The sequence below is a fragment of the Podarcis gaigeae genome, assembly GCF_964106915.1.
Source record: "Podarcis gaigeae genome assembly, chromosome: 4".
In the NCBI taxonomy this organism is placed as follows: Eukaryota; Metazoa; Chordata; class Lepidosauria; order Squamata; family Lacertidae; genus Podarcis; species Podarcis gaigeae.
The window spans coordinates 62,062,722-62,082,758 of NC_139677.1; the positions used below are offsets into that span (position 1 = coordinate 62,062,722).

At 38.3% G+C, this 20,037-nt stretch overlaps 1 protein-coding gene across 29 annotated transcripts in view; it reads left to right on the forward strand.

Annotated features, from left to right (window-relative positions):
* ROBO2 (roundabout guidance receptor 2) overlaps positions 1 to 20,037 on the forward strand; it is an 800,601-nt gene that overhangs the window by 699,022 nt on the left and 81,542 nt on the right. For all 29 annotated transcript variants that reach the window (XM_083735907.1, XM_083735912.1, XM_083735908.1 and 26 more), the window contains 5 exons: positions 757 to 838; positions 2,215 to 2,380; positions 3,489 to 3,655; positions 9,975 to 10,096; positions 19,318 to 19,549. In XM_083735907.1, the coding sequence (XP_083592033.1) occupies positions 757 to 838; positions 2,215 to 2,380; positions 3,489 to 3,655; positions 9,975 to 10,096; positions 19,318 to 19,549 (769 nt within the window). The remainder of the gene's footprint in view (positions 1 to 756; positions 839 to 2,214; positions 2,381 to 3,488; positions 3,656 to 9,974; positions 10,097 to 19,317; positions 19,550 to 20,037) is intronic.

Genomic DNA, 20,037 nt, shown 5'->3' on the forward strand with positions numbered 1-20,037 from the left:
CCCTGTCACCATCACCGTCCTCCATGTCAAACTACAAAAGAATTTGCAGAGGCAACCTGCAATAATTTCTGCACTTAATGGGAATTTAACTGCATAGAGTACTGACATAAGGAGGGCATGCATCAGCAGTACAATAAATGAGTTGAAAATTAAATATTTCTGATTACTGTTGTAGTTGCACTGGTATTGTAACCTGACCTTTTTTCTTGGCCTAATCTGGCTCCCTGTGGGTATAACAGCACTGCCTGGTACCACTGACCAAGTGGCTGCAGCTTTCATCCAAAGCATTGTTTACATGCAGTGCAAAGCAAAGACAAAGTGAGAAACTGCCAACACTAAGGGCCATTTGGGCAGCCACAGAGCCAGCTCATTGCCAAACACATTTGGGTTGTTTTATTTTGCTCTGTTCTAAGATCTTTTAAAAACTAAAATGAAGATAGCTTTCTACCAGTAAAGCATGTTGAAATCAGTGTTTATTTTGTGAATACTGAAACAGATTTAATTTAATAACAGATACATAATAGTTTGTGGGGGAAACTTGAAAATGCATCAAACAGGATTAACAAATGTTGTCATAATTTACTACAGGTAGATGTTATTCAATTGTTGATCGTGAAATATTTGGTTCAGTTTATTCTGATTCCAAGTGTAAACTAATTCCTCTTATTCTGCAATGAGAAACATTTGGGAAAACTGAATGAATAGATTATGTAAAAGGCTTGACCAGAATGTCCTCAAACATTTCCATGTGCTTAGATATCAGACACTGGCACCTACACTTGTGTTGCCACAAGTTCAAGCGGGGAAACATCTTGGAGTGCTGTGCTAGATGTGACAGGTAAGCCATACCGAGCTATTTTTTAAAATAAAATGAAAGTGTTTTATGTGTGTGTACATGTGTTAGATTGTGCATGTGTTACATGTGGGGGAGTGAGATATTGCATGTCCGTGTGTGTATTTGAAAGGCATGTGATGGTGTGCATATCCAGACCTGCTAGCTTTTGGAATGTAGCACTGACAGCTTTTGACTTGTTTGTTTGTTTGTTTGTTTGTTTGTTTAGTCTAGCCATTAGAAGCCATTCTAAAAAAGACAATACATAAAACAGAGTAAAAACAGAATAAAATATATTAGACAGTTAAAATAATTATGAAAACCAGACATTCTCATAGAGAACACACTAGAGATAACAAATATATTCATTTCAGTTTTTCTCAGTTTCTAAAGTTTAGTACATTCCTTTTCTGCATAAAAATGCAGATAAATTTCTTCCAATATACTCATTTTTTATGTGATTTTTCCTAATATGTACATTATTTGCAAGCAATCTTTACCAATGCAATGCATTTTTGTACATTATTTCCCCCTAATATATACATCTTCTGACTACAGGGAAAATTTGTATGAAGAGTGAATTTTGAAGAATAGCTGTGTTTTAGTTTCCATATTGGTTCTGGAAGTGTGGATTAGACATATTAACATTAAACAGTGAAATAATCAAATTTCTCCCCAAACCTGAAACACACAACCTAATCTTTATGCTGTTCTCTTTGCTCATTCTAAGCTGGGTTATCATATTAGCCCACTCAGATGCTGAGGTTGCACATTCAGTGAACCTAGGAAATGGCTACCTCTGTTCTTCCCTCTATTCATATTCATTGAATACCCGAGCAGAGCCCCTGCATGTGTAGCTGTATGTGCAGAAGACACTTTCCATGTGAGAACCCTACTAGAAATTGTATGCCATTCTACATGAACAAAGGCGCCCATGCAGCTATAAATACATAACCTTGGGGTGGGATTTACCTAATAAGCCCCATCTGCAGAAGCCCTGCACAAGGACTTTCAGTTGTGCAACAATGTTGTTTCTCCTTCCTCATATGCTCCTCAAAATTGGCTCAGGGTGGGTCAGGACAAACCCCAGAAATGTTGATGGGGCAAGGAGAGAAAGGAACATTCAGTCTGGCAAGCTCAAATGCTTGGGCAGATGGAAGAGTGGAATGTTGGATTCCACCCTTTGTTTGAGTGTTCAATAAATGGGCAAAGGAGGATGGGCAGAGTCTGCCACCTTTTCTGTGGGTGCATTAATTGTGCATATGAGTTGGATGTCCGAACAGGACTACTGTGTATTTTAAATATGTTTTTGATGTTTTGTTTTTACTTCACCTTTATTAAACAGATTTTATTTTCAAAATGTAAGCATTTGTCTCCCACAGAATCTGGAGGAGCAGCCGTCAGCAGAAATTATGATTCAAATGACCTCCCTGGACCACCATCCAAGCCTCAGGTCATGGATGTCACTAAGAATAGTGTCACCTTGTCTTGGCAGCCAGGCACCCCTGGAAACCTCCCAACTAGTGCATATATCATTGAGGCTTTTAGGTATGTTACAAATTCCATTTTCCTTATGCATTGATACAGTTAGGGGGATCTGCACGTTTGAACAAACTCATTTTGAAAGGTTAAGACATTATAATTCCATTCTAAAATCTTATTTATGAACCTTCTGTTTTAAAGGAATATTTTAAAAACATACTTGGTTTGTTGGATTTACAGGAATTTATACTGAGGTGGAATCTACACACATATAAAAACTGCTATGAAAATTCTTTTTCTTAAAGTATTTTTTAAAAAATACATTGAATTTTCCATAAGGCTCACCATCATCATCTAGTGCCACATTGTATATTGCACTGAAAACACACTTAAAACATTTTATTTGCAGCTGTATAGCTGAGACCAGAGTCTGCTTTTGTCTTGGAAGCAATACAAACACACAGCACTGTCATTCACACTAGGTTTTTATCAGTAATTCTCAGTATCATTAAAAGCAAATAGAATTCTTTATTGATAACATTTTGTTGGGCTTCCATACATTCATCTTCTAAATAATATAAAGCCTGGAGGGGGGGAAAGGTGCTCTCTAACCTTCGTAGCGTCCATTTTGACCTGGCAGTAAACCACAGTAATATCCCATCAGGCTTTCAAAGGTGTCGTGTATTTAAGAGATATTTTGTAGCACAACAAAAGCCTATGACCTCACTTTATTTCTACAGAAGACCAGTTCAATAACTAGACACTGGAAACATAGTCATTCAATAATATTCTTTTGCAGATGTGCTTTGGAACAGCTGTAATTTTGCTTGTAAACTTTGTGCAAAGAGGACAAGAGAATTTTAACCATATTCTATTATAATTATTCTTTTAGCAGATTTGTTCTTCTCAACATTCTTCCCCCATCTCATTTCTATTTTACAGGAATTTTTCTAACAGGCTATTAACATTATCAGCATTTATTGTGAGCTGTGTGGCTTTGGTTTTGTACTCCTTGTTGATTGATTCAGCTGAAACAATCAGAACTGTTTAATGATCTTAATAGTGTATGTAAACTTTCCACCTCCTTCTGTGGCAGCAGACTGAAACTTGATCTGAGCGTTTTCTAACTTTGTGTTGCTTTGATCTATAGTCTTCCAATATATTTTCATTGCAGTCAGTCGGTGAGCAATAGCTGGCAAACAGTTGCTAACCATGTAAAAACGACACCTTATACTGTGAGAGGACTCCGTCCAAACACCATCTACCTGTTTATGGTGAGAGCTATCAACTCACAAGGTTTGAGTGATCCCAGCACCATGTCAGACCCTGTCCGAACACAAGGTAACTTCATTCTGTTTTTCAGGAGCATGACTGCAGTTATAGTAATATATAAAGTAGCTGTCCTCTCTCTTTGTCACACTCTACCAATATGCTTTCATGGCCTAGCATGACAAAGAAATAGAACCCAGGTCAGGGCTATGCAGAAGGAAGAGTAATGGAAGCAAATGTTGATTCAGTTTGCAGCGGCAGCGAAAAAGCCAAATTCTGTCTAGGAAGTTACAGTCGTACCTTGGAAGTTGAACGGAATCCGTTCTAGAAGTTGGTTCGACTTCACAAATACTCGGAAACTGGAACATTCCCTTCCTGGTTTCTAGCGTTCGGGAGCCAATTTTTTTGGAAGTCAAGGAGTTCAGTATCCAAGCTACAACTGTATTAGAAAAGAGAGCAAAAACGTATGTTCCATATGTTGCGTACACATGCTGGTACTATAATCAGAACACTGTGTAAGGAGTGTTGTAAAGCCATAATTATGCAGCAAAGGAAAACCAAAAGAACGATCAAGGAGTTAACACATCTTCTCTATCAGGGAAGCATACTACTAATTGTGAATGGTGTGGAGCTTCTTAACATTGCCTGATCAACATCACCCAGTGAAGCTGATTGGCAAGAAATTCAGGACTCACAGAAGACAGTAATTCTTCACACAACAATTAATGTTTGAAATTTTCTGTCACAAGTTTTTGGTTAAGATGGCTTAAATCAGGGTTAAACAACATTGTGTTAGGATAGATGGATAGAAAATGGATAGAAATGAAACTTCCATGTTCAGAGGCAGTTCACCTGTGAATACTATGTGCTGTGGACAAATTGGGGAGGGCTGCCATCCCAGAAGTCATCTGACTGACCAGTGTTGTAAATCAGAGTACTGAACTACATGAACTCTTTATTGGATTCAGCTGGGTCTGCTTCTATCTCTTTTCACCTCAGCTATGAAACTCATTGGGTGAGATTGGGCCAGACATTCTGTTAACCCTATCTTCTTTTCAGGGTTTTTGCTGCTGTTTAGTTTTATTTATTAAATTTATTTATTGTTTCACACAACTGAAAGGAGTCCTAAAGCAATGGTTAAGATAAGTAAAAAAACAAACTTGTACATTAAGATATATAGTATAACAGTACAAACATACAGGATATCCACATCCAGTGCAAGAAAAAAAACACCAGAAATAGCTGTGATGTTTTATGGAGGAAGAGAAATCCACATATGTAGTTTATCTTTAAATCTTTGGAAGAAGGACTTGATTTATGATTTTCCCTAACCAAAGCCAGGAAAAAGGGAGACAATCCTGAAGAATTGAGTGTAGTGAACTATTCATTCCATGAGCAGTCTGAAGGGTGGCAACATGACAACAGGCCTTTTCTGTGGTGGCTCCCTGTTTGTGGAATGCTCTCCCCAGGGATGCTCGCCTGGTGCCTTCATTGCATATCTTTAGGTGCCAGGCGAAAATGTTTCTCTATAACCAGGCCTTTAGCTAATGAACATTCTATGGCCTTTTGAAGAGTTGTGTTTTTGTGTGTGTGTTTTTGTGGGAGGAGTTATTGGTGTGTTTTGGTTTTTATTATGTATTTTGTGTTTTCATTTTGTATTTTTATGTTGTGAACCACCCTATGATATTTGGATGAAAGGGACTATACAAATTATTATTATTATTATTATTATTATTATTATTATTAATGTTTGAAGGTTCTCTCGTTGATTTGCATACATCTGTTAATTTTAGATCATTTGTTTTATTGCTTTATATGGGTTTTTTTGTTTTGTTTTGCAGCATGCAAGCCATGCCACTTAAATCCTTCTGTCCTGTTATTCTTAGGCCCTTCATATGCCTAATGTAAGCCTCTGTCCTTGACATCCATAGTAGTAACCAGTGGCAGGGTCAGGCGATGAAGCAGGGAGGAATAGGAAAGGATGACTGGGGAAAGGATCTGTTTCCATCCTGTTGAGCTTTATAAACATTTCACCAAGGCCAAATGTATGGAAGCTGCTGACTTTTGTCCTTTTCTCATTCAGGCATCCCATGAATGATATTCTGGGGCAGAGAATGATGGATGATGAAAGCAGTATGCATATAAGTGCTGAGAATGTGTGTGTGTTTTTGTAGGGCTCCTACACCTTTGCAATGGGAAACAAGCTGCACTGAGCCTTATGTAAAAAGGTAAAGGTAAAGGGACCCCTGACCGTTAGGTCCAGTCACAGACAACTCTGGGGTTGCGGCGCTCATCTCACTTTACTGACCGAGGGAGCCGGTGTACAGCTTCCAGGTCATGTGGCCAGCATGACTAAGCCGCTTCTGGCAAACCAGAGCAGGGCACAGAAACACTGTTTACCTTCCCACCTGCTTGCACTGTGTGCTTTCAGACTGCTAGGTTGGCAGGAGCTGGGACCGAGCAACGGGAGCTCACCCCGTCGTGGGGATTTGAACCGCTGACCTTCCCATCAGCCCTAGGCTCTGGTTTAACCCACAGCGCCACCCGCGTCCCATCATGCCTTATGTACATGATGATAAACCTGAGTCCAGTTCCTTTCCTCTTTGCCTCTGCAGCAAGGACCTGGAGAGCTATGGGTTCTCTCTCCTTCTTTACATATTGGTGGGCACTAACTAGTTACTATAATAAAAAGCATACACCACCAAATGTATTACTTTTAAGTAAGTTAATACAGGCAAAAGCACAAACCAAAGCAGTTATTTTGGCTTTAGCTAGCCTCTGTTTCTTGGACACACTTCCATTCAAAGGCATTTATTATTGTTGTTGTTGTTGTTGTTGTTGTTGTTGACTTAGCTCCGTGTGGCATGGAAGTACCTGAGACCAGAGAGGAGCAAAGCAGCTGCAAACCTCTCCTCAGGAGCTCACATGTTCCTGCAGTCCCACTAAACCATTGTTTACATGTTATGCAAACCAGGCCAGTGAGGTATAGCTCATCGGTAACATATTTTACCCCAGTTTATTCATTACTACGGGAACTTTTAAATCACATGTGAAGGAAGAAGGAAATCTTCCATTTTTCACTTATTTTCAAGAAGAATGCAGTCATCTGGCCCCATGTGTCTATTTAGAGACAGAGACATGCACACACACACGCCTAGTACACAAGACTATATAAAGGGATAATAATACATGCATGGGATAACATATGCAGTTACGTAGTTTTGACAGTTATCTCCTACTGCACATATTCTTTGAATATTTAGAGCGGGAAGTAGAATTGCACACTGGCCCCTGCTCCTAATCCCCATGTGCTGCATTGGGTTTGGGTGTTAGGGGAGTGCCTCAAATTATTGCCATCCATTCAGCAAATCAGATGTAGCCAGTTTCCTTTGCTTCCTGGACTCACTATGAGTGCCTCAACATGCTGGCCTTTATGTTGTTAATATCATTGAGCTCTGCAAGGAGAGACCGCGTTTTGCATCAGTATGTCAGATTTTACCTGACAGACTGACAAAAGATTTTATTTCATTAAAACAGTTCTTTTCTTTACTTTCTGCATGCGTTGTAGTTTCTATTTTCACAAGCTGTCTGCCAGCCACATGTGCTCCAGCATGTATAACACTGACAGCCTTTGTGGTATCCTATATTTTAGCTAAATTAAATAATGAATTCAAATGACACTTAGCATAATGTTTTGATGTAATTTCAAATGCGGTTCTCATCCAGCCCAGCCTTACAAAGAAAGCTGACATCCAAGGAAAGAGCCTATTCACACTAGCCATTACAAAGGAAAGAATCAGCTAAAAGCACTGATGCATGATATCATTTGCAATAGGTATCTATGACCACAGGCCTTAGTGTCTTGAAATAACTCTAGCAAATACAATTATATATTATGGTTACTTTTATACCAACAAATTAAAATTGTAGCTTAGTAATGGAAGGGCTGTTTTTGTCAGATTCCATTTTCTCCTTTATGCAGCTCATCTCGCCTTTTCTTTTTGGAGCTGTTGTGAGGTTGCCTTGAGTGGGAGCAGATTGCTCTGATCCCTTCAGAGATACGTTGAGTCTGATGGCGCCATAACTGATCTCTGTCCCACCAAACAATTTCCGTCATTCTCAGTACAAAAGCATACTAAGTCCTTCCTAAGTCCCACTGTAGCACAACCCATCAGGTCCTGCTGCAACTGAAGTTCCATCACTTATCAGAACCACATATTTGATCCATACAATAATTATATAAATAAAGAAGAAGAAATCATTGGCAATAGAAATGTCATGGTTCAGCTAAGCTGTCATTAATAAAAAGAATGTATCTCCAAGGCTTATTTTTGTCTTGGAGAAAGTACTAGTTACAAAAAGTACCCATACAAGCTTTGAAATTTTGACAGAAATTGTTTCCTACATTTATTTTTTTGGGGGGGGGGGCAAAGAATCATGAGTGTCTTTCCATAATCAGAAAGAGAAAAGTCACCTTAGCCTATCCAAACATGGAGATATATATATATATATATATATATATATATATATATATATCAATGAGACTGAAAATTAAATACAGATGGATCAGTTAATAGAGAGACATGCATGGTATGAAATAACAAGACAGTTATAAGAGCCTGTTGTCTCCCTTTATCCTGGTTTTACCCAGGTAAATGTTAAAAGCTGGATATAATGTCTTATTTTTATATATTGATTCAGTACTATAAGGCTCAGGTAAGAATATTTCAGTCCACATCTGTCTGTATTGACTTCTTCTATTTTTAATCCATGGTCTTAATCATATCCAGGTCTTCCATATAGGTAAAACATGGGTTTTTAAGATTTAGGGGCATAGTTTTGGATTACTAATTGGACTTACAAGATCATTTTTAAAATGGGTGGAGATATTATTTAAATATGGTACTAACAAGTGGAATACTAATTTGGGTTATTTTGAAAAATCAGCTGATTTTAAATATCCTAAAGGAATGCTTTCTAAATCAATTGTCAATTTTTGTCTGCTAACTACTGTATACAACTAATTTGAAACTGAGATGAAGGAAAATGCTAGGCAGAACCATTGCAGTGTATTGACTGGTATGGCTAAAGGTTCTGGTCATTCAGTTTGTAAAAGGAAGACAGCCATTTTAAATAAGCTATGATTGGCAACATACAAATCAATGGTAATTGTTCATCATTGTTGAATATGTGATCTGTCTTCCCCCTTTTTGTGTATACCGTATAGTGGAAATGTCCTACCATGATACTATATTGAGTTTATACAAGAGGTTAAGGAGACAACAAAATACTGTTTACCTTTATGTGTGCATGCACACGAAAGCACATACCAATAACAAACAGTTGGTCTCTAAGGTGCTACTGGAAGGAATTTTTTATTTTGTTGTGACTACGGCAGACCAACAATGCTACCTAACTTTAACAAAAAAAAATTATAATGAAAACACCCTATATACTCATAGACACTATTGGGTATTGGCCAAGACCCTAGTGTTCCAAGATGTCCCACTCCTGGAGCCATTGCTGCTGCTCCCCATCCTTACCCACTCTTCCACTTGGGCAAATGAGTGGGGACAGCAGTGAGGACCACCAGCAGCTATCACTGCCACTTAGTGCTCTGCGTAGTAGTCTGTGTAGTAGTCACATTTTGGGCTGAATAAATCCAGTCAAGTGGAAGATTAGGGTTTTACCCCCATGCACTTTGCATCACTGCCAAATGCACAGAGACAAACACAGGTAACATTTTATAGAGAAATTGTTGTGCACAAGTTATTAGTATCATTATGATTGTTTTAATTCCATCCCTTTCTTTACCATGAGGTCCCAGAACAGGTTACCACAATCAAACACAATGTAAAAACAACTTAAACAACTTACAATCACAAAAAGGTGGATCCTAAAAATCTACATCTCAGATGGCAAAAGCCTATATATTGATATGAGTATTTATGAATTCTACAGTTATGTTTCAAGGCCTTTTAATAAAAGTCTGAAATATTATTGCAAGTAATGCACACAATTTTAATTGCAGAAAATAATTTGCTTAAATTTTGAATCTGGCCTGCCAGTTCATGGCACATCAAGGCTGTTATTATTTTAGTGTTTCAAAGCTTTCACGTCATACATCTTTAGATAATTAAAATATGTAAGAATGTATCTATAATAGTTATTAGAATAGGTTTCATATATTACCATATTACCATATGTGAAAATACAAAATGTTTCCTCCATGCCCTGTTAGGTCTACAGTTCAGTCTCATCCACTGCATTAATTGAAAACCAACTAACTAATTCCAGTAAGGATATTGAATTAAATATTCATTAAGCTTTTTAGTCATCATAATGAATTAATTATTCTGATTGGCTTTCCTCATGTGTGTTTGACCCACAGATATCAGCCCACCAGCGCAAGGTGTGGATCACAGGCAGGTGCAAAAAGAGCTTGGGGATGTCATTGTGCGGCTTCATAATCCTGTTGTGCTAACCCCTACCACTGTCCAAGTGACCTGGACGGTAAGATTTTTGTGAATGTACAGCGAAAGCTCTACTCTTTCCCTTTTAATTCCTTTTATTATTATTTCCCTGGAGACCCCCAAAAATGCACGATGAAAGCCTGTATCCCCGTACATACAGCACAACTTATAAAAATAAATGCTCATATTTTGTTTTTGAAGTTTAAAAGTATTTTAAGAAGCGTAGTAACAAAAACAAGCAGCCACACACTCAGCAACTTTCACAGTAACTGCTCTTGGAATTATGCTTTCTGTCTTTTACAGTGAAAGTATGCCATTGCGCGTGTGTTCTCTCTCTCTCTCTCTCTCTCTCTCTCTCTCTCTCTCTCTCTCTCTGTGTGTGTGTGTGTGTGTGTGTGTGTGTGTGTTTCTAATGTGGGGGTTAATATAGTATTCTGTTTGCCCTGGTAAATCTAATATTTTAGTCAAAGAGAGCCGTTCTAAAGTGAAATGTACAGACAAGGGATCACCTGAAGATGTACACTCAATAGAAGAAATGTATCTAGAAATATCTAAGGCTGATTGAACAGTATACCTCTATACAATATGTACCTATTAAGTGATCCACAAGTTTATTATGAACCTTTGTAACTGGTTGTTGATTTTCTGGAGCATTTGCAAATGAAATGAAGCTCCACCATTCTCCTGCAAAGGTATCTTTGTGCTTTGTTCCTCTTGCCAGTCTTAATTTTGTGAGTCATTTTTTCCATAAGGACAATGCACCACATACTCTTGTGCCAAGCATTCAAGTTCACACCTTTTCAGTCCTTCCAGATCGTTACTATAACCATACATGCAGCCGCCAAGAAAAATCCAATTAATTTTTAATTCTTTATGGTGATTATGATTAGACAATGAGAATCATGCAAGGGTTTCCGTATATATGTTTTTGTTTCACCTGAAAAGATCCAGGTGAATGAAAAGCACTGCACTGGCACAATTACATTACTCTTTCAAAGACCACAGTTTCCATGACATTGCTGTACAGCACACAACATTTTAACTACATGTTTATTTTCTTATAACAAAGATGTCTTAGCAGAATGTCTCTTGAAGCTTGCTGTAAAGCAGGAGTGATATTTACAAGATTCTTCGGCATGGATATCCTGCTGAGTGATCAAAATTAGACAGTGATATTTTAATACTTCTCTGTCCAGTTCCATGCAATGGGCCTTCTTCCCAGAAGACTCGGTTTCCTAATGACCTTTTGTAGTAATCTACTTCCTTCCTAGAAGGCATTCTCTGATTCATGCCTAAGGTAAAGAGTGGTATTTGATTCTGTAGTATGAGCTTCAGTGGTATCAAAGCCACCTGTACATATTTTATGGGCTAATAGCCGTAAATAAATAAATTTGAAGCCACTATCATCTTGGCATTACCTACAAGATTCCTGTTCAAGCAATGATGTTTGTAAATTTGATGCTATTAGAGAGAAAGCTTCAAAATGTAGCATTTCTTTCCCCACTACTTTTGGGAAGGAATTTGTAACCGTAGAAGCAAAACTTATCTAGACCGCAAAATTAGTAGCTCTGTCCTTCAGGCTGTTTCCCTCTGGGGTAGCAGGTGGGGGAGGGATTACCACAGATGGGAAATCAAGACTAATTCACCAAGGAAGCACAAAGTGCAACAAGGGATATATTTTTGCAATATGAATTTTGCTATAGGCATAGGAGCAATGAAACATGGGGAAGACGTGTGAAACCTAAATATTTTGGGATATATGTTATATTCATGAAAGAAATAATATAATTGTGTGCTGTAGAGCTATAGGTAAAGGTAAAGGTAAAGGTACCCCTGCCCGTACGGGCCAGTCTTGACAGACTCTGGGGTTGTGCGCCCATCTCACTTAAGAGGCCAGGGGCCAGCGCTGTCCGGAGACACTTCCGGGTCACGTGGCCAGCGTGACAAAGCTGCATCTGGAGAGCCAGAGCCGCACACGGAAACGCCGTTTACCTTCCCGCTGGTAAGCGGTCCCTATTTATCTACTTGCACCCGGAGGTGCTTTCGAACTGCTAGGTTGGCAGGCGCTGGGACCTAGCAGCGGGAGCGCACCCCACTGCAGGGATTCGAACCGCCGACCTTTCGATCGGCAAGTCCTAGGCGCTGAGGCTTTAACCCACAGCGCCACCTGCTGTAGAGCTATACCTATCTCTAAACATTTGGGCACCCTGTACCTCAGTCCTGCACTCATGCATCTTCATTACCTTCATCAAACTCACAAAGCCTTTGTGAGGATGAAATGGGGGGAGGAGAGCCATGTACACCACCTTGAGATCCTTGGAAGATAAAGGTGGCATATAAAACAAACAGACAGACAGACATTACCAGGTGTGCCATAGAGGTAGAAGCAAAAAGCATTGAGTAGCTTACTTACAGTTGCCCCTACAGCACTGACATGGGCCTGTTATAAAAGCAAACTCCATTCAGTTAGCAGAATCCTGCCTTGTTAAGTGATTGAAGTGATATTAATATTTTAGGCAGATTTAAAGCAGAGTTGATAGAGGTCATTTGGTCACAGTCCGCTGAAATACCAAATCTTGAGAAGTCCAATGCAAGCAGTATGTGTTAGGGAGAACCAAAAGGAAGTGAGTAAGATCTCCCTTTTTGCTACTGTTCTTTCACAATGAAAAGGGACACATATTTCTTACTGCAAAGCAAAATAACAATTATTATGATTACTAATTCCAATTTACATGCTAGAGGAGAAAAGCAGTGACCCACTACCAACCAGGCAGCACACAATACCCACCAGAGACATGTGAAAATTGCTTCAGGGAGGAAACAGAAAAGGAAGAGAAAAGTCAGAGCAGCTAATTAAAAAGTTTCCAGCACCCAGGACAAAACCAATTAATTATCCAGTATCCAAAATAACATCCATATTATCCAGAGAGTGAACCCAGGATTATTAACTTAACACAAAGACCCAGTACAAGTAGCTGGCAAATGCCAGATGAGTAATGACCCTTTATTTTTACCTTTTGCAATTTGGAATTTGGTTAGGCAGGAGACAGGCAATATGTTTTTGGCAGTCTGACTGCTGGCAGGCAACTTTCGGCCACTCCCACTTTCTGTTCTACTCTTGTTATTTCTGTCAACAGTTATTTGGAAATCCTCCCTTCTGTTGCAAAGTTTTATTGCCTGAAAATATAAATACCTTCTATATTACTACAGTATAGCATGAAGCTAACGAGATAGGAGGAAAATGATGTTGAAAAATGACACTATCAACCATCAAGGCCCTTTTATTCTAAAAAAGTAGATAATTTAATTTATGCCCAAAACAAAAGCAGAAGTTTTATAGTAACTTTCCACTCTGATACATTCTTATAATTAGATTTTAAAATACTGTTACCTCCTATTGTATGCATTTTTTATTTAATTTAAAAGTAAAAAAGAATGTTGTACTATTTCATCCACTAAGATTATAATGGAATGGGAAATTATCAGTTTTAGTAGTAATAGTAGTAGTAGTAGTAACTTTGAAACATTTTTTTTCCTGCCAAAATCTCTGAATGTTGCCTCTTGGCTGTCTCTCATAAGCTACTTTGCAGTTTGCCAAACAGAACACCTGGAATGAACATTCGAAAAGGGAGCCAATCTTGTAGGAGAATCTGAGTTGCAAGCTAATTGATGTTCCCTCCCGCCACCTCTTGTCTATTTCTTCTGATGTAGGTGGTCATTTTGTACACCTAGACCTCACACCATTGATGAACTGTTACCAAGGAACAGATTTGCATCCACTATAAGCTATGGCCACAATCTAGCACAGTCAAAAGGGCTTTCTTAAATTAGGATTTGAGGAAGGGGAAGAGCGTATGCACTTGAAAAAAATTCCTCCCTTGGCTAATAAACTTAGTATGCCATTATGTAATCACTTGTAAACTGTTACAGATAGGTAGCCGTGTTGGTCTGCCATAGTCAAAACAAACAAAAAAAAATTCCTTCCAGTAGCACCTTAAAGACCAACTAAGTTAGTTCTTGGTATGATGTATCTGAAGAAGTGTGCATGCACACGAAAGCTCATACCAAGAACTAACTTAGTTGGTCTTTAAGGTGCTACTGGAAGGATTTTTTTTAAATTTTGTTTTGACTTGTAAACTGGTTATCTGTACTACCTTGCTAGATTATAAGGAAAATCTTAGTATTCCCCTGCTGGCTTGGAGCTTTGCTCAGGTCTATGATTGCCTTGCTAAGTGGCAGATTAGCTTGCAAAGTGATTGTGTGGTAAATTAGCCCTAGGTAAAGTGGTGAAGAGACTTACCATATATCTGTCCTGATCAGAAATCTAGGGGAATTCGAAGATTCTTCTCAACACATGGTAGGACAAGTTCTCAGGACCATACCAGGTGGTTATTGTGATACCATCATAGATTTCCAGTTGGACACATCATAATCTCTATTCACGCATAATGTCTGGATTGTAAGTAGTAGAGCCAACTGTGAAATTCTGTAAGGCTTCTTTTCATAGCAAAAATGTGATCATACAGTTGACAGTGTGACAACACAGAATTGCTAACAAAGTCAGCTCATGTTTCTCTTGTATTTACAGAAGCCAAAATTAAAATCAGTCACATTCATATCTATCGTGCTTCACTGTTCCACTTAATTAGAGAACAGCATCGATAACACATGGCCTCGCATTTTTTCAGTAACACAGAAATTATAACTTGCCTTGGATAATACATAATAGTTACTGAGAGTGACATATGATTAGCTCAGTCTATTACAAAGACCACCAAAAGTATGGAATCATTTTGAAACAGTGGATGAGTCTTTAAAACTGTTTTGTTTTTATAGTATTCATGGGTTTAACCATGCCCAATACAGCATTTTTTAAAATTTCTGATTCTTTGCTCATCCATAGCTCAGATCGGTAGCAATTTTAATGAATTTTGCATTATAGTTCTTACTATCTTTATTATGATATTAATAAATATGTACCGGTAATTAAGGATAAATTCTTCAAATTTCAGTGTGACACAGAAATTAACCTTTAATAATAATAATATTTGTTTGCAGGAACATAATATAAGAATTAAAAGTTTTGAAATTTGTCCAGAAGTTAAAAGTCTGAAAGTGGTTATTCTCAACTATATTGGGTAATTTTAGCAAGACTGTTTAGGAGATCTGGCATCAGGTTCTGGCTATGTAGAGTTTTATTGATAGAGTATTAAACATTATCTAATGATGGCAACTGTTCTATAGCTTACAAGGTACATTTAACAAAGAGGGGAACGGCCTTGATTACCATTATACTTTGACCTTACAAATACTTGTGACAGTGCTATTGCTTGAATTCGTTGCTGGTTCCGATAGTTTTATTAGCACTTTTTAGTATACAGTATTATTTGCAATCCTTTCATCCTCATAAGCAGACATGTGAGGTAGTTCATTAAAATGCATACTTTAATTAAAACTGGAGTATCTTGAAAGTCTCTGAAGTGTATACTTTCAGTGTAACATGTGTATGATGTGTGACAGCTATTTGATGGTCATTTGTGTTTAACAAGGAGAGAGTTCACAGGGTGGATGCTATTCTGTGTACATATTATCAAGGTATACATATTACCAAGACACAAAGCATGACCACTCTTGTGTTGCACTGATTGATACAGGAGTGGGTCTTGTCAGCCTGTAGTCTGCCATCTGCCTTACTAGTGGGCTAAGCAGGATCTTGATCATCCCTAGATATTGCCCATGCTCTGTTTTCATATAGGACACTGTTGTTACTAGTATACTTAGCATGCATGATAGTTTTTTGCTCAACAATGTTTAAGCGTAACATAGAACACCTGCGATATAACTGTCAGAACACGCCCTACTAAGCAAATTTGAGTTCCTTTAATGTTCTCAGAATGACTTATTAGACACATAGTGAGAATGAATCAGAACCAGATATAGTTAGTTGAACCTAGGTACCATTGGAATCAATAAACTTAGTCATGATTTTAGGTTGCATTGATTTCGAAGGAAGCTAAGTTCAGCTAACTTAGTCTGAATCCATCACACATTAATCAATTGTTAATTGGAAAAAAGTTTTTGGACTTTTATATCCGTGACAACATTTTTCCATATGGAATGTTTATTTTATTCATTCATTCATATATCCCACCTTTTAAGAAACCTCCTTGCAAGGCAGCATTTCTGTATCATCCAGTGGTACTGTAGACCTTTATGAGGGCTGGATATAAAAACAGATGTCACTATAACACATCAAGAATGTGCTGACAAACCACAGTTGTAAACTTCTTTGCAATTATTGCTGCTGCTGCCAGCATTATAGTACCTAGCTACTATTTAGAAACCAAAGTGACATTTGGGATCTAGGAACTGTGCAACAAAACTTGCTTTGACCCAGCACATTGTTCATTTTGTGGCCAGGATACATAACTGATATATGTAACTATGAACAGGGGTACAAATCAGGAGTGGACAGTGTTGTAGGGCAACAGAGCTTACCTTACCTCTTGACAGCTGAGTCACTGCCACTTATCAAGAAGGAGAAGAAAATAGAGAGGTGAAGCAACAGAGGTCAGTATGGTGCAAATGCACTGGTGGAACCAATTCAGCACTCTTGCTGGTATTTTTATACCAGCAAGTTCTGACTCCCCCCCCCCTTGCCCCTACCATTCCTGGTAAATAGCAGTGGCTCATATGATGGGAGGTCAGGTGAGCCCAACTATCTCACCACACCGTCCACTACTGGTACAAATATTTGTATTTATTTTTTGCAAAATTTAAGATCCGAATAATTTTTAATGCATATTTTAAACATACTTTTTCTAAATACACATTTCTAAGTGTGTTTTCTCTCAGAACGCACATTTGTAAACACATGTTGACACTAAGTAGGGTCAGGAAGCACAGAACTCACTGGGATAACGTTAGTCCAGGAACTGCAGATCAGGTCTGTTTGTATTATTAGAAATGATCATGATTGATTTCTTCCAACAACCCTACCTGGAAATATCGACCTTCCTTGGGAACTCTTCTGCTAATGAATGGCTGCTGGGTGTGATTAATAAATGATGATGGAAAATTACTCTACATATCTTCAAAGCCACTTTTAGCATTTGGACCACATATTCTCTAGAGTTGAGTTCTTTCATTGAAAGAAACATTGGTACTATATTCCGGGTCAAATCAAGCCCTGCTTCTAGGAAGAGGAAAAAACGAGGGGAAGGGATGTGTATGTATGAGAAGCAGAGGAAGTAAGATACAGAAAAAGAAAGGTGGAAAAGGATGGGGGAAAATAGCAGGGGAGCAAATAGGTTTGAAATATTTTGTTTAAATGAGAAAAGGGAAGGTTGAGGTTAACAATAATATGAAAAAGCAACAGAGTTATTGAGAAATGAAAGCATGGTGAAATGAGAGAGGGGAGAGCGCAGGATGACAAATGAGAGAATTGTGTTGGGAAATTGGGGGGCGTTAAGGCCCTGCACTCAGGAGCAAGTGTGGGAGGAGAAGATACTTGGTTCCTGTCCTGTTCAGCAATTCAGTGCCGTATCAAAGAGTACACTCTTTGAACTTAATGGGCATGACTAACATAGGTCCATTAATTTCATTGGCATAGCTGTCAACCTTCCCTTTTTTTGTGGGAAATTCCCTTATTCCAGCGCTGCTTCCCGCTGCTATCCCAGATTGTTAGATATCCCGTAGACTGCCCCTGGGACAGGTGAGGCTGCTGATCCCTCATTTTCAAATCTGAAAGTTGACAGCTATGTCCATTGGGTCTAGCCTGAGTAGAACTTAATTGAATACCACCCTCTGCCTTCAGCAGCCAAGACCAGTTTTTAAGTTAGCACTGTCACCTGGGCCACCAGATTTTTGCAAGCCTGCCTCTGAATGTGAGCAAAGGACTTAAGCCCACTACTATAATTTAGATATGACCATTTTTAAAGCTTAAACTTGGTGGCTTAAACAAGACTATCTTAAGTCATGTAGCTTTATTCATGTTATGTCTTGGTAGGAAGACTCTGCAGAAGGGTGGGGGCTGCTGAGCATTGATGACTGGAAGAGAGCAGGGGGCGGGTTTTTCTTTATTCTATGTTTGCTGCTGTGTGAGTCTTGGACACTTTTTATTCTGCATCCATTTCTTTACATATAATAATGCAATCCAAGTATGTGGCCTGAAGTTAATACTTTTCCACATGTGGTAAGACAGGAAAACTTCACAGCCATCAAAGTCAAATACTAATAAGTAAGGAAGAACAAAATATTCCTTTTATTGCTGCACCGTATACCTTGAAAACCATAGGTTGTGGCTATATATAACAAACTATAGAGAGTAACTGAAAGTGTGTTTTGTAGTAAACACTTGGTTCATAAAGTATCTATGTCCGTAAAGCATTTAATTAATGAAACTCAAATGTGGATAAAAACAATTTGTCCTGATTTACAAACCCCCTTCATTTGGAAGCAGCTGCTTAATGTTCTTCTTAAAAACACAGCTTGATTCTTTCAGTATTAACAAGCTATTATTGTGAGTTATGTCCCTCCTTCAGTGCATAAATTCCCTTAAAGTGTATCTAGAGAAGTTTATAAAATGCAAGCTTAATGCTGTTGTAACATATGTTGCAAGGTTTTTTAACAACAGCAGTTTTGATGAAACATATTTATGCATTGATCTCATACATTTTATTTCAGTTTCTTGTTTAGCTTGTTGTGTGTGTTTTCCTATAATAAGAACCTGATCCCCCATTGAAGAAGTTAATGAGAAGTGTAAAGAGAATTTATTAAAGGTAATTGATATTAGTAAGATGGCATAGGTCTTTTACCTTGCACTCATTCATTTTTTATATAGCCCAATATAAACTCTTAATTCTGGGAAATCTTTGACGAGCTAAGCAAGCTGTCAAGAGAGTGAAGAAAATCCTACTTTGTCGAATCTTGACTTTCTGGCTAGAATTAACCATTCAGCCAGCTGTATACAGATATACTAAATATGCCTTGTATGTTATTCTTTTGGGCACTTTGCTTGACCACAAAGCAAACACTTTTTAGAACAAAGCAGCATATTTGTGCAAACATCCCTGTACCCCACTTTCAGTGTTTCTAATAACTGTTGGACGAGTGCATTCAATTTGGCAGTTTTGTTTATTGAGCCAGGGTGGATGGGTTTTATTCCAGAACGAAATCATCTGTGTATGGAAGCTCAGAGAAAATGAAGTAAAATTCCTTCTTCATCTGATGGTGGAAATGTTTCTGTTAATATTATTGCAGGTTGACCGCCAATCACAATTTATTCAAGGTTATCGAGTCATATATCGCCAAACATCAGGCCTACCTTCCCCTTCTGCATGGCAGACCCTAGAGGCCAAAGTTCCCACAGAGCGCAGTGCTGTCCTAGTCAACTTGAAGAAAGGAGTTACTTATGAAATTAAAGTTCGGCCATACTTCAATGAGTTTCAAGGGATGGACAGTGAATCAAAATCTGCCCGTACCACTGAAGAAGGTAAATAAAAACTACTAAAGTAATAATAGGCTTGTGTGTTTTGGCGAGTTAATTACACATTGTCCAGTATGCATACGGGGCTTTCCACAAGTAGGAGTTAGCCTGTTTTCTTCAATGAAGTTGCATGTGTACACCAGAATTCCACAGTAGTCATAGACTCATAGAATTGGAAGGGACCCTGAGTATCATCTAGTCCAACCGTCTCCAACATAGGAATATGCAGCTGTCCCCTACAGGGATCGAACCTGTAACCTTGGCATTACCAGTGCCACAGTCTAGCCAACTGAGCTATCCAGTCAATTGCAATTACCGGTGTCTTTGTGACTATATATGCCCCACTTACTGTGTTTTCATTCATTATATTTCTATGCATAATGGGGGGGGGGGAATAGCAGGCATACTTTACAGGATGTATCAGTACCTGTTTAAATAAAAGAAAGAGAATGTTAGTAAATAGACAATTGAAATGAAGAGAAATAAATGGTGTG